At 50.6% G+C, this 19,650-nt stretch overlaps 1 protein-coding gene across 2 annotated transcripts; it reads right to left on the reverse strand.

Moving 5' to 3' along the window:
- Positions 1-8,721: 8,721 nt before the first annotated feature.
- Positions 8,722-11,679, reverse strand: RBM3 (RNA binding motif protein 3). 2 transcript variants are annotated; one of them, XM_062183886.1, is made up of 7 exons: positions 11,571-11,679; positions 10,897-11,016; positions 10,578-10,684; positions 9,826-9,931; positions 9,633-9,726; positions 9,152-9,234; positions 8,722-8,823 (listed from the first exon to the last, which is right to left on the reverse strand). In XM_062183886.1, exons 2-6 carry the CDS (start codon positions 10,997-10,999, stop codon positions 9,177-9,179), a joined length of 468 nt encoding a protein of 155 aa, XP_062039870.1. In that variant the 5' UTR covers positions 11,000-11,016; positions 11,571-11,679; the 3' UTR covers positions 8,722-8,823; positions 9,152-9,176. The 2 variants fall into 2 exon arrangements, with proteins under 2 accessions (XP_062039870.1, XP_062039869.1); XM_062183885.1 differs by having other exon boundaries at positions 9,152-9,237.
- Positions 11,680-19,650: the final 7,971 nt, after the last annotated feature.

Below are 19,650 nucleotides of genomic sequence, written 5' to 3' on the forward strand. Positions count from 1 at the left end.
CAGCCCCATTTTGAAGATAAGGAAAGTGAACTGTAGAAGGGTTTACTTCCCATGCCAGAGGTGCAGAAAGCATTAGAATGAGTATTTGGACTTTGGCAGGAAGTAGAACTGGAATAAGTTTCTTATCCTGAGTGCCAGAACCTCCCCCCCCCCACCTCCACTGGTAACCAGTCGGCAGTGCTGGCAGCAGTGCCCAGCCCCTGCCTTGGTCTGTACATCTCTGGCATTCAGTCCCCAATCTGTTTCTACTCCTGGCTCCCTTCTGGCCTCCCAGACTGGCATTTCCACCCTGAAGTTGGCAATGGCTTTCAGCCTTCTGTCTGACACCATCTGGTGGTGCTCTCAGGCCACTGGACTAGGCTCTAGCTGCACTGGCTTCCCGTCTCATGCTTTGAACCTTGCACAGTATTTCTGGTATCTGGATTGCTGCCTCCTACACACTCACTTCACTGACGTCTCCTGACCCTGCGGAAATAGACTAATAACGAGCACTTTGAACACCTACAACAAGCATTGTTCTAAGCACTTGATCCAAATAGAAAACCTGGTTGAATCCTCACAATGACCCTGTGAAGTTGGTGCTATCACCATCTGTTGTCGTAGATGGGAAAATGCAGGCAGAGTGGTGATGCGACCTGCCCATGCGCACACATCAGATAAGCAATGGACTTGAAGAGTCACAGCCTGGCCACCTGGTTCCACAATCCTTCCTCTTTAACCCCTACGCTGACACCTGCCACCAAGTTACTTTGTGTGGGCCCCTCTAGTGCACATCACAGTAAGTACTTTCTGTCCCCCAACTCCCCTCAGCAAACCCTGCCAACTCCACCTTCAGAAGATACCAGAACCTGACCTCTCCTCTCCCATGTGCACTGTGGCTATCGCCATCACTGGTCTTGACTTCTGTCCTGACACAGCTCCCCTATCTGCCTCTGGGCAGCCAGAAGGAATCTAGTACAAACCACGCTGACCCACAGCCCTCTGCTTGGCTCCCATCTCTCAGAGAAAAAGCCAGGTTCTTCTCCATGGCCTACAGGCCCTCCAGAACCTCACCAACCTCCCCTCCTATCCCTAGCATTGTCACTCACTCTGCACCTGCCCTGCTGACCTCCTTGCTGTTATTCCTGACACACACCAAGCAAGCTCCTTCCTCAGTCTTTGCACCTACTTGCTTTACCTTCTGCCTACAATTCTCTTTTCCCATGTGTTGAGGCAAGCTAAGGTTGACAGATATGACCAGAAAAGAAATGAGCCCTTAAGATCAGCACACTGGTGTAACATGTTAGGCCCCCACCTGCAATGCCACCATCCCATATGAGCAGTGGTTTGAGTCCCAGCTGCTCTGCTTCTCATCCAGCTCCCTGCTAGTGCACCTGGGAAAGCAGCAAACAATGGTCCAAGTACTTGGGTGCTTGCTACCTGCGTGGGAGAACTGGATGGGGTTCCAGGCTCCTGACTTTGGCCTGGTGCAGCCCTGGATGTTGCAACCATTTGGGGAATGAACCAGTGGGATAGAAAATCTCCCCCCTCCCTGTATGTTTGCCTTTCAAATAAATAATATGTAAAAAATGAGCCCTTGGTATAGTCAAATGTTACATAGGCACCAAAAACAGAGAGGTTCCCGCTCATGTCTCCTGTGTCAGCCAACATGGCGATAAAAGGGGCTGAAGGAGTGCATGGCAGATGTTAGGACATTGTCTGCCAAGCAGCTAAGTTCATGCTGCAGCTACGCATTTCTCCAGCACAGAGTCGGGGCGAAGACGACCAGAACACCTCAGACCTGCCCAGAACCTTAGGAGGCGAGAGGGAACCATCTCATGACAGCCTCCTTGGTAAATGTGAGATGAACGGCAAATGGCCAACGGCCTCGCGCTGGCTCCTCACAGGCTGCGGCCTGTCCTGATGAGCACAGTGTGTCCTGCCAACACTGAGATGAGCTTATCTACGTGGCCTGTGCGGAGACAAGGTAGCCAGGACACCACACTGGAGCCATTCCCTCAGACCAGCTCCGTGCTGCTCTATTTCCCTCGAGGCAGCCCACTCCCCGGTGTTACATTATACTGGGTTTCTTTTTACTTTCTTTACTTTTAAAGACTCGTTTATTTATTTGAAAGGCAGAGTTATAGAGAGGGAGAGAGAGGTCTTCCTTTTGCTGGCTCACCCCCCAAATGCGCTGATCCAAAGCCAGGAGCCAGGAGCTGTGTCCAGGTCTCCCATGTGGGTGCAGGGGCCCAAACACTTGGACTGTCCTCCACTGCTTTCCCAGGCCATAGGCAGAGACCTGGATGGGAAGTGGAGCAGCCAGGACTCGAACTGGTGCCCATATGGGATGCCGGCACTTCAGGCCAGGGCTTTAACCTGCTGCGCCACAGCGCCGGTCCTTCTTTTAGTTTGTTGTAAGTAGACCCCAGCAATACATGAATCCTGAGAGAAAGAGCTGTCATAGGTGTCACCCTGTTCCTGGTAGTATGACATGACAACACACAACACATGCTGCCATTTACTCCATGACCACTAGCAGGCGCTGTGCTGCTGTTTCCCACAGCATAGCTCCTTTCATGGGCCGCCTTTATCATCCCTGTGTTTCAGGCAAGGAGACCAAGGTTTTTCAAAGTCCTAGGTTTTAGAGAAGGGAAGGCGTGACTTCTGCTGCTGGGCAAACAGAGGGCTGTGACTGGGGAGGGAAATCAGGGAGCGGGGGGTTCCAGGACCAGTATGTGGAAAATACCAACGTAATGAACCAATCAATGTCAGAGGTCAAGTAGATGCCTACATGTTTACAACAGGGTTTCCTGGGGCCTTTCAAGTAGAACTGCCTGTAGCTGTGGACTGTCACCTGACAGAGCTGACAGCTGCGCCCCACCCATGCCACTGTGGCAGCTGAACAAACTACACCACTCACAGTTTTCTATTATAAGTTAATTTTTTAAAGATTTATTTATTTATTTGAAAGTCAGAGTTACACAGAGAGAGAAGGAGAGGCAGAGAGAGAGAGAGAGATGTCTTCCATCTGCTGGTTCACTCCCCTGTGGGCCACAATGGCTGGAGCTGCGCCGATCTGAAGCCAGGAGCCAGGAGCTTCTTCCGGGTCTCCCACGTGGGTGCAGGGGCCCAAGGACGTGGGCCATCTTCCACTGCTTTCCCAGGCCACAGCAGAGAGCTGGATTGGAAGAGGAGCAGCCAGGACTACCGGCGTCCATATGGGATGCTGGCACTGCAGGTGGCAGTTTTACCTGCTACACCACAGCGCCGGCCCCTATAATTTAATTTTTAAAAAGGATTTATTTGGGGCCAGTGCTGTGGCATAGCAGGTAAAGCCACCGCCTGCAGTGCTGGCACTCCACATGGTGCCGGTTTGAGTCCTGGCTGCTCCTCTTCCAATCCAGCTCTCTGCTATGGGCTGGGAAAGCAGTGGAAGATGGCCCTGCACCCATGTGGGAAGACTCAGAAGCTCCTGGCTTCCGATCGGCCCAGCTCCAGCTATTGTAGCCTTTTGGGGAATGAACCAGCAGACAGAAGACTACTCTCTCTCTCTGCCTCCACCTCTCTGTAACTCTCTGTCTCTCAAATAAATAAATCTTTTAAAAAACAGATTTCACAATTAAAAAATTTATCTATTTCAAAGATGGAGTTATAGAAAGAGAGAGAAAGAGGAGGAGAGACAGAGATCTGTCTTCCATTCTGTGGTTCACTCCCCAAATGCCCGCAACAGTTGGTTCTGGGCCAGGCTGAATCCAGGAGTCTGGAACTTCTGGGTTTCCCATATGGGTGCAGGGGCCTAAGCACTTGGGCCATCTTCTGCTGTGTTCCCAGGCAAGTTAGCAGGGAGCTGGATTGGAAGTGGAACAACCAGGACTTGAACCTGTGCCCCATGGGATGCTGACATTGCAGGCTGTGGCTTCAACCCGCTGTGCCACAGTGCCAGCCCCTATAACTTAATTTTTCAAATTTATTTTTATTTATTTGAAAGGCAGAAGACACAGTGGGAGGGGAGGAGGGATTGAGGGAGGGAGGGAGGGAGGTATATACTAAGTCTATCATCTGTATATAAAGATATTTAAAAATAAATCTTAGAGCCAGCGCCGCGGCTCACTAGGCTAATCCTCTGCCTGCGGCGCTGGCACACCGGGTTCTAGTCCCGGTCAGGGCGCCAGATTCTGTCTCGATTGCCCCTCTTCCAGGCCAGCTCTCTGCTATGGCCCGGGAGTACAGTGGAGGATGGCCCAAGTCCTTGGGCCCTCCACCCCATGGGAGACCAGGATGAACACCTGGCTCCTGCCTTCGGTTCTCGGTTCAGTGTGGTGCGCCGGCCTCGGCGGCCATTGGAGGGTGAACCAAAGGCAAAGGAAGACCTTTCTGTCTCTCTCGCTCTCTGTCCACTCTGCCTGTCAAAAAAAAAAAAATCTTAATGAAGAATGGGATGGGAGAAGGAGTAGCAGATGGGATGGTTTGTGGGTGGGAGGGTGGTTATGGGGGGAAAATCCGCTATAATCCAAAAGTTGTACTTTTAAAATTTATATTTATTAAATAAAAATTTACTTAAAAAAAAACCATAAGTCTCCCTCCAGGGGAAAAAAAAAAGGCAAAAAGCTCTTAAGACATTAGTGTTGGTAATGATTTTTTTTTTGGACACGACACCAAAAGCACAGGTAATAAAAGCAAAACCTCCTAAGTGAGCATACAAATAATGTTCCTGTCCAGCAAAGGAAACAATCTACAAAATGCAAAGGCAACCTACAGAATAGGAGAAAACATCTGCAAGCTACTTATCTGGTAAGAGGTTAATATCCCCCCAAATATAAGGAACTTATACTAGTAAATACCATGGCTTATGAACTCCATCTATCCATCTATCATCCATCCATACAACAATGATCCGATTGAAAAACAGGCAAGGGACATTAATAGACATTTCTCCAAAAACATACCAGTGGCTAACAAGTACATGCAAAGCCGCTCAACATCACTATTAGGGAAATGCAAATCAAAACCACCATGACATGCCATCTCATGCCTGCTCCAACAGTTGTGTTTAAAAAAGTCAAAAGGCAGGGTGGGGGCTGGCATTGTGGTGCAGCAGGTTAAACCGACATCCCATATGAGCGCTGGTTCCAGACCTGGATGCTCCATTTCAGATCCAGCTTGCTGCTAATGTACTTGAGAAAGCAGTGGAAGATGGCCCAATTACTTGGGCCCCTGCACTCATGTGGACGATCCAGATGGAGGTCTTGGCTTCTGGCTTCAGCCTGGCTCAGCCCCGGACATTGAAACCATTTGGGGACTGAACCAGTGAATGGAAGCTCTCTCTCTCTCTGCATTTCAAATAAATAAGTCTTATAAAGGGTGGGTGTTGTGGTGCAGTGAACTAAGTCACTGCTAAGGATGCCCACATCTCATATCAGAGTGCCAGTTCGAATCCTGCCTACTCTACTTCCAATCCAGTTCCCTGCTAACGCTCTGGAGAAGGCACTAGAAGATAGCCCAAGTCCATGGGCCCCTGCGGATTATGTGGGAGACCCAGATGGAGTTCCTGACTCCTGACTTCAGCCTGGTCCAGCTCTAGGTGTTGTGGCCATTTGGGGAGTGAACTGGTTTGGGGAAACTATTTCTGTCACTCCAGCTTTCAAATAAATCAATCTGAAAAAAAAAAAAAGTCTACTGGGTGAAGAGTAGATAAACTTGCATTCTCAAATAGGCACATTCCCCAAGTAAACGTTTCTGTAGGAATTAAGCCTCAGTGGACCAGTCAGGGAAATTGATAATGTATATGATGTGGGATGAATGGGCAGTGAGCGACAAGACACCAAGACTTCCAGCAGTCTCTCTACATAGACCCTGCACTGCTGAAAAACTCCACCCCATTCCATGCAAATTCGGCATATCCACTTTCCCACGATATACCTGAGCCACCTCCATCACACAAGACACCATAATTAACACGTGCTGAGCTCCACCCACAAAACCTTCCCAGAGATCACCAGGAGCACTTAACCCCACCCAAATTCCACCACCTTTGTATATTAAATTAGGGAACTGCATCTTACAACATAAAGGGGATTACTGAACTGGGGTGGTGCAAGATCCTCCTCCAAGGTTGCCCATATTTAGTTGAGTGTGTACTCTTTAAATAAGCCTTGCTCTTATTCTTGCACTTTATGTGTCTGCTTTGGATTCATTTTTTAAAAAGGTTTATTGATTTGAAAGTCTGAGTTACACAGAGACAGGCAGAGAGAGGTCTTCCATCCGCTGGTTCACTGCTCAAATGGCTGCACCAGAGTTGTGCTGATCCGAAGCCAGGAGCTTCTTCTGGGTCTCCCGCAGGGGTGCAGGGGCCCAAGGACTTGGGCCATCTTCCACTGCTTTCCCAGGCCACAGCAAAGCTGGATCGGAAGTGGAGCAGCCAGGTTTGATCCAGTGCCCATATGGGATGCCAGTACCGCAGGCACCGGCCCCTGGATTCATTTCCTACACCTTGGAATAAATCCATCTGGGGGCCCTCGCATATCCCAGAAAAGTGGCTGTTTAAAAATTATTCATCGGCTGGCGCCGTGGCTTAACAGGCTAATCCTCCGCCTTGCGGCGCCGGCACACCGGATTCTATCCCGGTTGCCCCTCTTCTAGGCCAGCTCTCTGCTGTGGCCCGGGAAGGCAGTGGAGGGTGGCCCAAGTCCTTGGGCCCTGCACCCGCATGGGAGACCAGGAGAAGTACCTGGCTCCTGGCTTTGGATCAGTATGATACGCCGGCAGCAGCGGCCATTGGAGGGTGAACCAACAGCAAAAAGGAAGACCTTTCTCTCTATCCACTCTGTCAAAAATATATATATTCATTTATTTGAAAGACAGGAGAATGAATCTCCCATCTGCTGGTTTACTCCCCAAATGGCTGAAGCCATGACCCAGAAGCTTTTTACAGTTCTCCCACGTGGGTGCAGGGGCCCAAGCACATTAGTAAGGAGCCAGTCTGGAAGTGCAGCAGCCAGGACTTGAACCGGGCCCATACCAGCCCCAAAAACACTTTTGGTAAAGCAAGTAGCAAATTCTGTCTTGTGCACTGCGCACTTCAGGTATTGTAGCGTTCAAAGCAGCATCCAAAGCAACCAGGTCTCATGACCTCTGGATGGCACAAGTTGATGTGGGGATTCCTGTCCCTACACCCCTCTGCTACACTTGCTTTCCTTTTTGCCAAATGTTTTCTTGGTAGGATGGACCTGCTGACTTTTTACTTTACAGTTCAACTCACATGCTGGTTTTCCAGCCTTCAGTATGAGTAAAAGGATGCAAGAACTTAAAGGACTCTTCAATGGTATATTAGAAATGTCTATTCAGGCCGGCACCGTGGCTCAATAGGCTAATCCTCTGCCATGCGGTGCCAGCACACCAGGTTCTACTCCTGGTCAGTGCGCCGGATTCTGTCCCGGTTGCCCCTCTCCCAGGCCAACTCTCTGCTGTGGCCTGGGAGTGCAAGTGGAGGATGGCCCAAGTGCTTGGGCCCTGCACCAGTATGGAAGACCAGGAGAAGCACCTGGCTCCTGATCAGTGTGGTGTGCTGGCCGCGGCGGCCATTGGAGGGTGAACCAATGCCAAAGGAAGACCTGTCTCTCACTGTCCACTCTGTCAAAAAAAAAAAAGTCTATTCAGAATAGTGTCAAGAATTAAGACATTGTAAGTCTTGTGTGTTTGGAAGTATACACTTTTTTTAAGAAAAGATTTATTTGAAAGGCAGAGTTAGACAAAGGCAGAATCTTCCATCTGCTGGTTCACTCCCCAGATGGCTGCGCTGAAGCCAGGAGATATAAACTCCATCTGGGTCTTCCAAGTGGGCAGCAGGGGCCCACATGCTCAGGCCTTCTGCTGCTTTCCCAGGCTTATCAGTGCTGCCACTTCTGGCACCAGCAGCCATGTGTGAGCCCCCACTGCTCCACTCATGATCCAGCTTACTGATGCACCTGGGAAAGCAGTGGAGGATGGCCCAAGTGCTTGGGCCCCTGCATCCACGTGGCAGACTTGGCAGAAGGCTCCTGGCTTCTATCTGCCCAGCTCCAACTGCTGCTGCCATTTGGGGAGTGAACCAGTGGATGGTAGATCTGTCTCTGCCTCTTAACTCTTTCAAGTAAAATAAACCTTAAACTTGAGGTCTCTATCCTGTTGGTAGTCCATGCTCACTTGCCTACCGAATTTCCCCCCAAGTTTCCTTCCTCCTGGATCGGCTCTGAAATTACAAACTTGGCTGAATAAAGAAACAGCATTTGTTTTCAGGTTTCAACTTTTATTCATCTTAATGAAGAACATCCTAAACATCATGAGACACAACAGAATACTTTTTTTCTCTTCCACCATTTAAAAAAAAAAGACATTTACCAACATTTCGAAGAAGCTCTTCTCTATAACCTTGGCAACGTAAAAAAGGTCCTAAAATTATGTTGATGCAGATTTCTTAAGTGTTTGGAAATTGCTTCCTATGATAAACATTGTATAAGATTTTTAAAAACATTTTTAGATACAAATAAAAAAATAAAAGTCTGACCAAATTGGTTTTTTTTGGCCAGAAGCAATAATCCTGAGAGCCTAAACTAATAAAGTAGTGAAAAGAAAAATACTCAGGCCCTGCCAATGTCCTATTATCTTTAAATGGGAGAAAAAAATTTTTACAATAAAACATGGAGCTTTCTAAAAGGTCTTTAACAAGCTACCCTGGGAGCTCAATTCAAAAATAGAAGTTGATATACTAAGATGTTTCAGTGCAGCTCCAAAAAAAAAAAAAAATCGTTATAAATAGACGTTTGGAAGGATGATCCTGGATCAGAAGTGTTATTCCTTGTGTATCTGAGAACAGTAAGAAGGGGGAGAATTATCTCTGGCAGCAGCAGGCTGACAGTATACTCACCTCCCAGAGGTGATAAAGATGCTGAGGGCTGGACACTGGGGACATACCCCTTACTCCCAACCCCAAGAGTAGAGGATTAAAACGGGTTCAGAATCTCCCCCAAAGCAGACCAACCCTGACATGCACTGCAAGCAAAAAAGGCCCAGAGATGCTGGGTGGGTGAGGGATGCGAGGGAAGAAATGCTAACAGTCTAGAAGGAAAGCAGAGAGAAGCACAGCAGGGTTCGACAGACGCAGGTCTGCTCACTGCCCACGTCCAGGCCTCACCTACGGTATGGGCACACACTGCATCTCAGTTGTCATAATTGTCCCTGTAGTTTCCTCCTGAGTAGCGGTCGTAACCACCCTGGCTTCTGGGGAAAAGTACGTGAGCTTTACACGAACATTATACACAGCTATGTATGTCACGTTAACTTTGAATGCGTAAAACGGGACACAGCAACTTGAAGTTTATGTCTAGGGAACACAGCTTCATGCATACAAGTTACCGTATTAAATTCTATCACGCTTGGTGCACTAGAGTCACCAATCAAACACAGCACAATCCACACAAAAGCATTACCACTCAGTCCTGGTGCAATCAAATGACCACACAATGTATTACGTAACACAAAATGTTGTAGTTCATACCCGTCCTTAGTGCACACTAGTAACACCTAGGTGTGACAGGCGTGCGAATCCCCAGGCAGCTGAGCACTTATGGACAGAGGAGCAGAGCACCCCACCCCACCCCACCCCGACTACCAACCTGCCACCATAGTCCCGGGACCGTCCATATCCGTATCCATATCCTCCAGGTCGCGATTCATACCTGCCGCTCCCATAGCCCTGGTCCCCACCACCTACAGCGGGCGAGAAATATTTAAGCAGCAGTTGCCCAGACACACGGCACTAACAGGTGGATGCCCCACACGCCAGGATCAAACTGACTACACACTTACCTCTGGAGTAGCTGCGACCACGCCCATGGGCCCCAAAGGCACCCCCTCTGGTTCCCCGGGCAGACTTGCCTGCGTGGTCCACGCGGATCTGCCGACCATCCAGGGACTAGGCGTGGCAGGGAGACACAAGGAGGGCGGATTGGCAGTCAGTCAGGGCAGTGGCGAGCTCAGAGCGGGCACGGGCAGGTGGGCGCAAGAGCCCAGAAATGCCTGCTAGGCACCAGGTTCTGGGTGCCATGTTCCAGAACAAGCTCCTTTGACCAGAATGGCTTCATCAGGAGCTACAGCATCCCACAAAATGACCTGTATCCACCGTGTTCCCCCTGCCACTACTTACATCTTGACTGAACTCAGGCTGAGTTCTCCTCCCCACTCCTCTAAGCTGCCCGACTATTAGGGCTAGACAGACACCTCTCTTGGTTTGAGGCTTCCGAGTCCATCCCAGAAGACTCACGAGGTCCTCTCCGGGCCAGGCCCACAGGTCTGCAGACTCTACTACCTAAGCCCAGGGCAGGTCAACCATCCACAGGTGGCTTCTCGGCCTCATGCAGGACCAGTCGTCGCCTCCCAGGCAGCCCGGCTCTGTGTGCCGCTGCCCTCCACCCCCTAGAACAGAAGGCAGTCACGCTCCTGTGAGTGGGCACTGCGGGGCTTGGTGGCCACGCTGCCCCTAGCAGACACAGAGGGAAAAACAGAAGGAACGGAGGAGTGGCAGACGGGGACAGGGCCCCTCTGCAGGTAGAAGGCCTCACCTCTCCATTCATGGCTCTCATGGCGTCAGAGGCGTGCTCTGGGTTTGTGAAGGTGATGAAGCCAAAACCCCGGGATCGCTGAGTCTCCCGGTCCTTGACAACCACCACTGCAGGAGGAGAGAGATGGGGAAAGACGGTGATGAGGGTGGCCTGCAAAGTAGGGACCAACACAATCTCACGGAGTTCTCCGAAATTTACACCTCAGGCCTAGGAACGATGGAGAAGGATAAATCGAACGTCTGGGTCCTCACTTAACGTTCCCTGACATGCAAGGACCCAGACCTGCTCCCATTATCGCGGGTCCGACTCCAAGTCTCACCCTCAGAAATAGGCCCGAAGCTGCTGAAGTGGTCTTCCAGCGCTTGCTCATCGGTGTTAAAGTTGAGCCCTCCAATGAACAACTTCCCTTCTTCAGAGGACATGGCAGTGAGTTCGAGTCCTGCGGGGAAGGGAATGGACCAGGGGATAAAAAAATAAAAAAGGTTAGGCAAACCAAGGATTAAAGAGATACACAAAAAATACACAAAAGGGAACAAAATAATGAATGGGTGCAATCTGAAAGGGAAGGAAAATCTACCGGTTTAGAGGAGTCGCCATTTGAAGGCCGCCATTGCGCATGCCCACAACCTCCCAGGCGCCACGCCCGTCATTTTGTACTGCTGCGCAGACTCAGAACACTCGCGCCTTTCCTCCGCGCCCGCACAAGATGGCGGCGGTCACGTGGGAAGCGGGGGGGGGGTGTCCCAGAGTCCCGGCCGTCGTGTGGTCACTACTGCCCCGGACGCCGGCAGCCTGTCTCTGCACTTAGATAAAGCGCGCCAAACTCCCAACAACGGAGACGTTTCAGGTGTACGCACGAAACCCGCCCTCCACCCCGACCAACGCCTAAGCATACGTGTCAGCGGCGGCTCCTTTCCCCACCCACCCGCGCCCCTTCCTCCTGGCCGCCGCAGCATACCAAGGCAGTCGTTCTGCAAGATTTACTTTGCTTACCTAGAAATTAAAAAGGAAAAGCGGCAGGCAAATGGCCACCTCGCGGGAGCAGAGCGAACAGGGAAGCAGCCGTGCGCGAAGACGCCTGATAAAGCATACGTAGGGTGCACGTCACGGGACGTCCTCTCGCCCCCCCCCCCCCGTCAACGTGCTCTGGCGTGCGTGTTCACTGGCTGAGGCCAGAGGAAGGGTGGAGAGGAAGGGATGGCACAGCGAAGGGAACAATCCTCTCCGCGCGCGCCCGGGAATGGAGCCCACGTTTTTGCAATTGGTGCCCCCTAACGGCAGCCTCCTGCCTGCGTCTGAGACACTTGGTTCCCTTGCGCGCGGAAACCGTTTAGCTCTCACATCCCTTTCTGTTCTTGACATCACCCTCACTGTCCTTGATGTCATTTTTTCCACTTGGCTCTGATAGCCTCCTAACATCCCTGCCAACGTATTTGCCGTGCTCTGCTCTCAGCCTCCGTCATCTTCTAGTCCCCTCCCCTCATATCCCTTAAGGGCCTGACGTTCCCATCACTCTTGCCTTAGACCCTACCTTTTCTCAGTTTCTGCTTCTAACTCGTAGGTTTCTCCTGTGTGACCCACATTTAGCCGCCTGCCCTGGCACCCTTTACCCCGGCGTCATTCCTTTGTATCTCTGACGTCAGCCTTCATCCTCTCTGCTTGCCCACAAAGCCACGCTCTACAGGAACTGCCTGAGATGCTTTCCACAAAACATGACGCCTGGGGGCAGGTGCTGTGGTGTAGTAGGATAAGCCTGTCTGCAGTGCCGATGTCCTGTATGGGCACTGTTTGATGTCCCGGGTGCTCCTCTTCTGATCCAGCTCCCTGCTATGGCCTGGGAAAGCAGTAGGAGATGGTCCAAGTTCTTGGGCCCCTGCACCTGCATGGGAGACCTGGAAGAAGCTCCTGGCTTCAGATCAGCCCAGTTCCAGCTGTTGCGGCAGTTTGAGGAGTGAACCAGCGATGGAAGACCTTTCCCTCTCTCTCCCTCTCTCTGTCTATGGAAGATTTTTTTCTCTCTCTCTCCTTCTTTCAAATAAATAAATAAAATATTTTTAAAAAGATTTTTATTTCATTTATTTGAAGGGCAGAGTTACAGAGAGGTAGAAAGAGAGGTCTTCCATCCACTGTTTCACTCCAACGGAGCTGTGCCGATCCGAAGCCAGGAGCCAGGAGCTTCTTCCAGGTCTCCCATGCTGGTGCAGGGGCCCAAGGACTTGGGCCATCTCCCACTGCTTTCTCAGGTACATTTGCAGGGAGCTGGATCACAAGAGGAGCAGCCAGGACACGAACCGGCACCCATATGGGATGCCAGAGCCATGGACAGAGGCTTAGCCTACTGCGCCACAGTGCCAGCCCCTACTGTGTACTTCTAATCCAGCCTCCTGCTAATGGGCTTTCTGGCTCCTGGCTTTGGCCTGGCCCAGCCCTGGCTGTTGCTTGGAAGATTCTCTCTCTCTCTCTCTCTCTCTCTCTCTCTCTCTCTCTCTCTATATATATATATATATATATATACATATATATAAAATACACACATATATATATGTCAAATTAAATTTTTGTAAAAGAAAATAAAGTACCTACAAATGAATTTAACCAAAAGTTTTTGGCATTCATTTATTTATTTGGAAGGCAGTATGACATAGATGGAGAGAAAGATATCTTCCATCTGCTGGTTCACTCACCAAATGCCTGCAAAAGCCAGGGCTGGGCTCAATCCTGGTTTCCTACATGGGTGGCAGGGACCCAAGTACTTGAGCCATCACCTGCTGCTTCCCAGGATGCACATAGGAAGCTGGAATTGGAAGAGGAGCCGGGGCTCACACCCAAGCACTCCCCTATGGGCTGCAGGTGTCCCAAGTAGCACCTTGACCGTTGTACCAGAAGCCTGCCCCTATTTTCATATTTGTTATGACTGGTGTAGGGAAATGCTTTTGACTTGTACAGGTTGGTCTTGTATCTGGAAACCTTCCTGAACTCTCTAATCAATCCTATTCATTTTTCTGGTCGCTTTATTGGTTCTTTAAGGTAGTCACTTATATCATTTGCAAATGAGTTTTAGCAATTCCTTCCACCACTTACACTTCATTTCTTTTTCTTTCTGATAGCATCGGCCAGTTTTATATCAGGTACTAGTTTTGAGAATGACCACCCATGCCCTGTTCCTGATGATAAAGGGAAAATGCATTTACAGTTTATTAGGCGGGGCCAGCACTGTGGAGTAGTGGGAAGAGCTGCTGCCTGCAAGGCCAGCATCCACTACGGGTGCCAGTTCAGGTCCCAGCTGCTCCACTTCTGATCCAGCTCCCTGCTAATGTGCCTGGGAAAACAAGCAGAAAACGATCCAAGCGCTTGGACCGTGCACCGTGTGGGAGACTTGGAGGAAACTCCTGGCTCCTGACTTCAGCCTGGTCCAGCCCTGGCTGTTGCAGCCATTTAGTAAGTGAACCAGTGGATAGAAGTGTTCTCTCTCTCTCTCTCTCTCTCTCTCTCTCCCTCATCTAACTCTATAGTTCAAATAAATAACCAAATATTAAAAAAAATAGTTTATTGGGCATTTTTGCTCTCAGATTTTACCACAGAACCTTTATCAAGTTAAGGACATTCTGTTGTCTGCTAAGAGTTTTTCTTTATTTTTAAAAAATTTTTCACATTTTTGGCCGGCGCCGTGGCTTAACAGGCTAATCCTCCGCCTTGCGGCACCAGCACACCAGGTTCTAGTCCCAGTTGGGGTGCCGGATTCTATCCCGGTTGCGGCGCCGGCACACCGGGTCCTAGTCCCGGTCGGGGCGCCGGATTCTATCCCGGTTGCCCCTCTTCCAGGCCAGCTCTCTGCTATGGCCCGGGAAGGCAGTGGAGGATGGCCCAAGTCCTTGGGCCCTGCACCCCATGGGAGACCAGGATGAACACCTGGCTCCTGGCTTCGGATCAGCATGATGCGCCGGCCGCAGCGGCCATTGGAGGGTGAACCAACGGCAAAAAGGAAGACCTTTCTCTCTGTCTCTCTCTCTCTCACTATCCACTCTGCCTGTCAAAAAAAATTTTTTTTCACATTTTAAAAGGATTTATGTATTTATTTGAAAGGCAGCATTACAAACAGAGGCAGAGATAGAGATAGAAATATATATATATATATATTGAGAGAGAGAGAGAGAGAGAGAGAGAGAGAGAGAGGTCTTCTATCTGCTGGTTCACTCCCCAGATGGCCACAACTGCCAGACTAGGGCTGATCCAAAGCCAGGAGCCAGGAGCTTCTTCCAGGTCTCCCACGCAGGTGCAGGGGTCCAAGGCCTTGGGCCATCTTCCACTGCTTTCCCAGGCCACAGCAGAGAGCTGGATGGGAAGTGGACCAGCCGGGCCTGGAACCAGCGCCCATATGGGATGCCGGCACTGCATGTGGTGACTTTACCTGCTACACCACAGCACTGGCCCCATTTTTTAAAAAAAATTTAATATCATAAACAGGGGGTTGGCATTGTAGCACACCTGGTTAAGCTGCCACTTGCAATGCCAGCATCCCATATAAGCACCACTTTGAGTCCTGGCTATTCTGCTTGGGATCTAGTTCCCTGCTAATGGCCTGAGAAAGCAGCAAAGGATGGCCCAGCACTTGGGCCCCTACACCCACGTGGGTGACCTGTGTGGAACTCAAGGCTCCTGGCATAGCCTGACCTAGCCCCAGCCATTGCAGCCATTGTGGGAGACCTAGATTAAATTCCTTGTTCCCGGCCGGCACCGTGCCTTAACAGGCTAATCCTCCGCCTTGCGGCGCCAGCACACCAGGTTCTAGTCCCGGTTGGGGTGCCGGATTCTATCCCGGTTGCGGCGCCAGCACACCGGGTCCTAGTCCCGGTCGGGGCGCCAGATTCTATCCCGGTTGCCCCTCTTCCAGGCCAGCTCTCTGCTATGGCCCGGGAAGGCAGTGGAGGATGGCCCGAGTCCTTGGGCCCTGCACCCGCATGGGAGACCAGGAGAAGCACCTGGCTCCTGGCTTCGGATCAGTGCGATGTGCTGAGGGTGAACCAACGGCAAAAAGGAAGACCTTTCTCTCTGTCTCTCTCTCTCTCACTATCCACTCTGCCTGTCCCAAAAAAAAAAAAAAAAATTCCTTGTTCCCAATTTTGGCCTCAGCCAAGCCCTAGCCATCATGCGCATTCATGGAATGAACCAGTGGATGGGAGCAGCTCCCCCCAATCCCGAAATGGAAATCATGGGGTGGGGCACCCAAAGATATGTACAGTTTTTATGTTAATTTAAAATTGAACAAGAAAAGGAGTGGCCCCTTGGCACAGCGGTTAAGACACTACGTGGGTCACCCACATCCCATGTTGGGGTGCCTGGGATTCAGTCCTGGCTTCACTCCTGATTCCAGCTTCTTGCTAAAGCACACCCTGATGGCAGCAGATGCTGGCTCATGTAGCTGGGTCCCTGCCAGCCATGTGGATGGAGATCCAGGTTCCTGGTTTCAGCCTAGCCCAGTCTCAGCTGTCGTGGGCATTTAGAGACCAAAGCAGCACACAGGAGATCCTTTTGTCTGTCTGTCTCTCTGCCTTTAAAAATAACTACATTTGGGGCTGGTGCTGTGGCACAGTGGGTTAAAGCTGCCACCTGCAGTGCTGGCATCCCATATGGGCGCTGGTTCGAGTCCCGGCTGCTCCACTTCCAATCCAGTTCTCTGCTACAGCCCAAGTCCTTGGGCCCCTGCACCTGCGTGGGAGAGCCGGAAGATGCTCCTGGCTCCTGGCTTTGGATTGGCGCAGCTCCGGCCGTTGTGGCAAATTGGGGAGTGAACCAGCGGATGGAAGACCTCTCTCTGTGTCTCTCTGCCTCTCCTTCTCTCTGTGTGTAACTCTGATTTCCAAATAAATAAATATCTTTAAAAAGTAAAAATAACTACTTTTTTAAAAAATAAAAATAAATTTTTTTAAGTTAGAAAAAGAGCAGAGGAACAAACTGAAAGGACCGAGTCACGGAGGAAATAGAAGTGTGGTAATAAGTGCACCAGAGGATGAAAAAGTACTACATGAATGAACAAGCTGCTTCTCGGAGGGGCCCGTATTGTACTCAGCAGGTTAAGCCACTACTTACAAGGACAGCATCTCATATCCGAGTGCCAATTTGCATTCTGGCCCATTTGCTTCCGATCCAGCTCCCTACTAATCCACTTAGGAAAGCGATGGATCTTCTGTGTGGGTGGCAGGGACCCAAATACTTGGGCCATCTTCTGCTGCTCTCCCAGGCACATTAGCAGAGAGCTAGATCAGAAGTGGAGCAGTCGGGACTGGAACTGGTGCTCAGATATGGGATGCTGGCTTTGGAGACAATGGCTTAACCAGCTATCTCACAGTGTTGGCTCTGTTTAAATATTTTTGTAATTATATTAGGACTTAATTCTGACATCTCATTTCATAGTCTCCATTTACAGTATATATTTTTCTTTTTTCTACCATCATACTCATATCTGACATTTTTTTGGGGAGGTCCTTTTTATATCTTGTTCCTTTTTCAAAAAATATTTATTTGAAAGCAGAGTGATGCAGAGAGAGGGAGGGAGAGAGACAGACAGGGAGGGAGAGATTTTTCCATCTGCTGGTTCATTCCCTACATGGCCACAAGAGCCAGGTTTGAACCAGGCTGAAGAAGGCAGGAGCCAGGAACTCCATCCAGGTGTCCCATGTGGGTGGCAGGGGTCCCAGTACTTGGGTCGTCCTTCTCCGCCTTCCCAGGCGCATTAGAAGAAAGCTTGATCAGAAGCAGAGTAACTGGGGCTCAAACTGGGGTTGCCATATGGGATGCAGGTGTCCCAAGCAGCTTAACCCACTGTGCTACAATGCTAGCCCCTTGCTCCTGTTTTATATCCTAATATTATCTCTTATACATATTTAAAACTATTGGTCGTGGGACTTGTGCTTCTGCTGGTCTCCTTTATCCACCTGTACTATAGTGCCCAGAGATCCCTGCCTCTTGGTAGTCACACCCTAGGTAGTCCCCTCCCATGTGCTAGGGTTGGTCTAAGTGACCAACACATGCAGCAGAAATGATGGCATGTCATTTCTGAGATGAAGTTATAGACAATGTGGCTGCCATCTGGGTTACGGTCTCTGGCCTGCTCGTTTGGATCACGTGTCATGAGCAGCCCCATGGAAGGTGGCAAGGAATGGAAGCCTCGTGCCAGCAGTCCTGTGGGCACAGCATGTTGGAAGCGGGCCCAGGAGCCACATCAAGCTCTCAGTGGAGCAATTTGACTGAAACCACAGGAGGGGATCCTGAGTCAAAATCCCCTACTCGGAGGAGCTGCTCCCATTCCTGACCTTCAAAAACTCTAAGAAGTCTTTGTTGTTTTAAGCTTCTAAGTCTGAAGGTAACTTGTTTATTCTAAAACTCATTTGTTGAGGCTGGCGCTGTGGCATAGCGGGTCAAGCCGATGCCTACAATGCCAGCAACCTATATGGGCGCTGGCTCAAGTCCTGGCTGCTCCACTTGCCATCCAGCTGTCTGCAAATGCACCTGGGAAAGCAGCAGCAGATGGCCCAAGTGCTTGGACTGCTGCCACCCATGTTGGAGAACTAGATGGAGTTCTAACCTCCTGGCTTCAGCCTGGCCCAGCCCTGGCCATTGCAGCCATTTGGGGAGTGAACCAATAGATGGAAGATTCTGTGTGTAACTTTCAAATAAATATTTTAAAAATTTTAATTTGAAAGTCACTATATCTATCACTCACACACACACACACACACACATATAGAGAGAGAGAGAGAGAGAGGAGAGAGAGGAGAGAGAGAGAGAGAGAGAGCCTCTTCCATTCTCCTCTAGTTCACTCCCCAAATGGCTGCAATGGCCAGGACTGGGCCAGGCTGAAGCCAGGAGCCTGGGACTCCAATCTTGAGCCATCACCTGCTGCATTCCACGGTGTGTATTATCAGGAAGCTGGAATCAGAAGCAGAATCAGGACTCAAACCCAGGCCTTGCGATATGGGATGCAGGCATCCCAATTGGCCCCAGAGGTAATTTGTTATACAGCAAGAGATAACCAACACATCCAGTTTACTGTCCTCTGGCGGTTGTTAAACTGTCCTAGTATTTCATCATTTTGGCGGCTGGCGAGCTTGGATCCCTTTGAAGTTGTCTGCTGCTCAGGCTGTTGAAATGTAGAGGAAAGGCTGAAGGCCATACTCTTATCTGCTTAATTGCCTGCAGTATGAGGGTAGAGGGCTGTGTGGGGAGAGGAACTAGCGGCTGGACAGTCCCAGGTGCCAGAGATGTGCAATTCTCACCCCGCCCCGCTCCACAACCTGACCGGATAATTTCTCACGCCCTCAGAGGAAGAGAGCTTTAAGAGGTGGCAGCTTCCCCAGGTGTAATCCCCAGGTGTCTGCAGGGGGCGCGGGGTAGGGGGTCATTCCGCCTGGTCTGGCTGCCCTGAACTAGCCCCCACCCCACCCCCAACACCCGTACTGGTGGTCTGGGTGGTTTCTGGAGCGAGGCGTCGCATGAGAGCCAAGAGCCAGAACTTACATCTGCTTCTTTTTCCTCCAATTTGCTGTCTCTGGCCACCTGCCCGGAAAACGCACCTGGTTGTAAAGCCAGCCCTCCGTTTGTGCACACGTCTCTCAGAGCTGTGTTTTGTGTTCTGGAGGCCACGTCTCTCTCTGGGCTTTCTCCCGCCTGGCTTGTGCTGGTTGTCATCTCCCAGAGTGTCCAAGTGTGCAAGTCACACAAAGGACTTCTTTGGCCCTTGGAGCTGCCACGCACAGAATGACCCTTCAAATCAAGAGCTCACGAACCACAGCCCCGAACCCCACGGGGGCCAGCTGGTTCTGACGACAGGAAGATCGCTGATCCTCAGGGGGCCAGACGCCCTGTCTACAGCAATGCTCTCCTCTTCTTCAAGTAATTGAGCCCTTCTCTAGGGAACGGTCCACTTCCCCTTCTGCACTAGGGCGGTGGGAACCTTTGTCGGGTCGTCCCCAGCTTTCTATGGCATTCCTGGTGGAGGGGGGAGACAAACAGGAGAATGGCTGCCCCATGCCCCCTTCCACTCTGGCAGCATTGCTGAATGCAACAACTGCTGGCC

The sequence above is a fragment of the Lepus europaeus genome, chromosome X (assembly GCF_033115175.1).
Source record: "Lepus europaeus isolate LE1 chromosome X, mLepTim1.pri, whole genome shotgun sequence".
Taxonomy (NCBI): domain Eukaryota; kingdom Metazoa; phylum Chordata; class Mammalia; order Lagomorpha; family Leporidae; genus Lepus; species Lepus europaeus.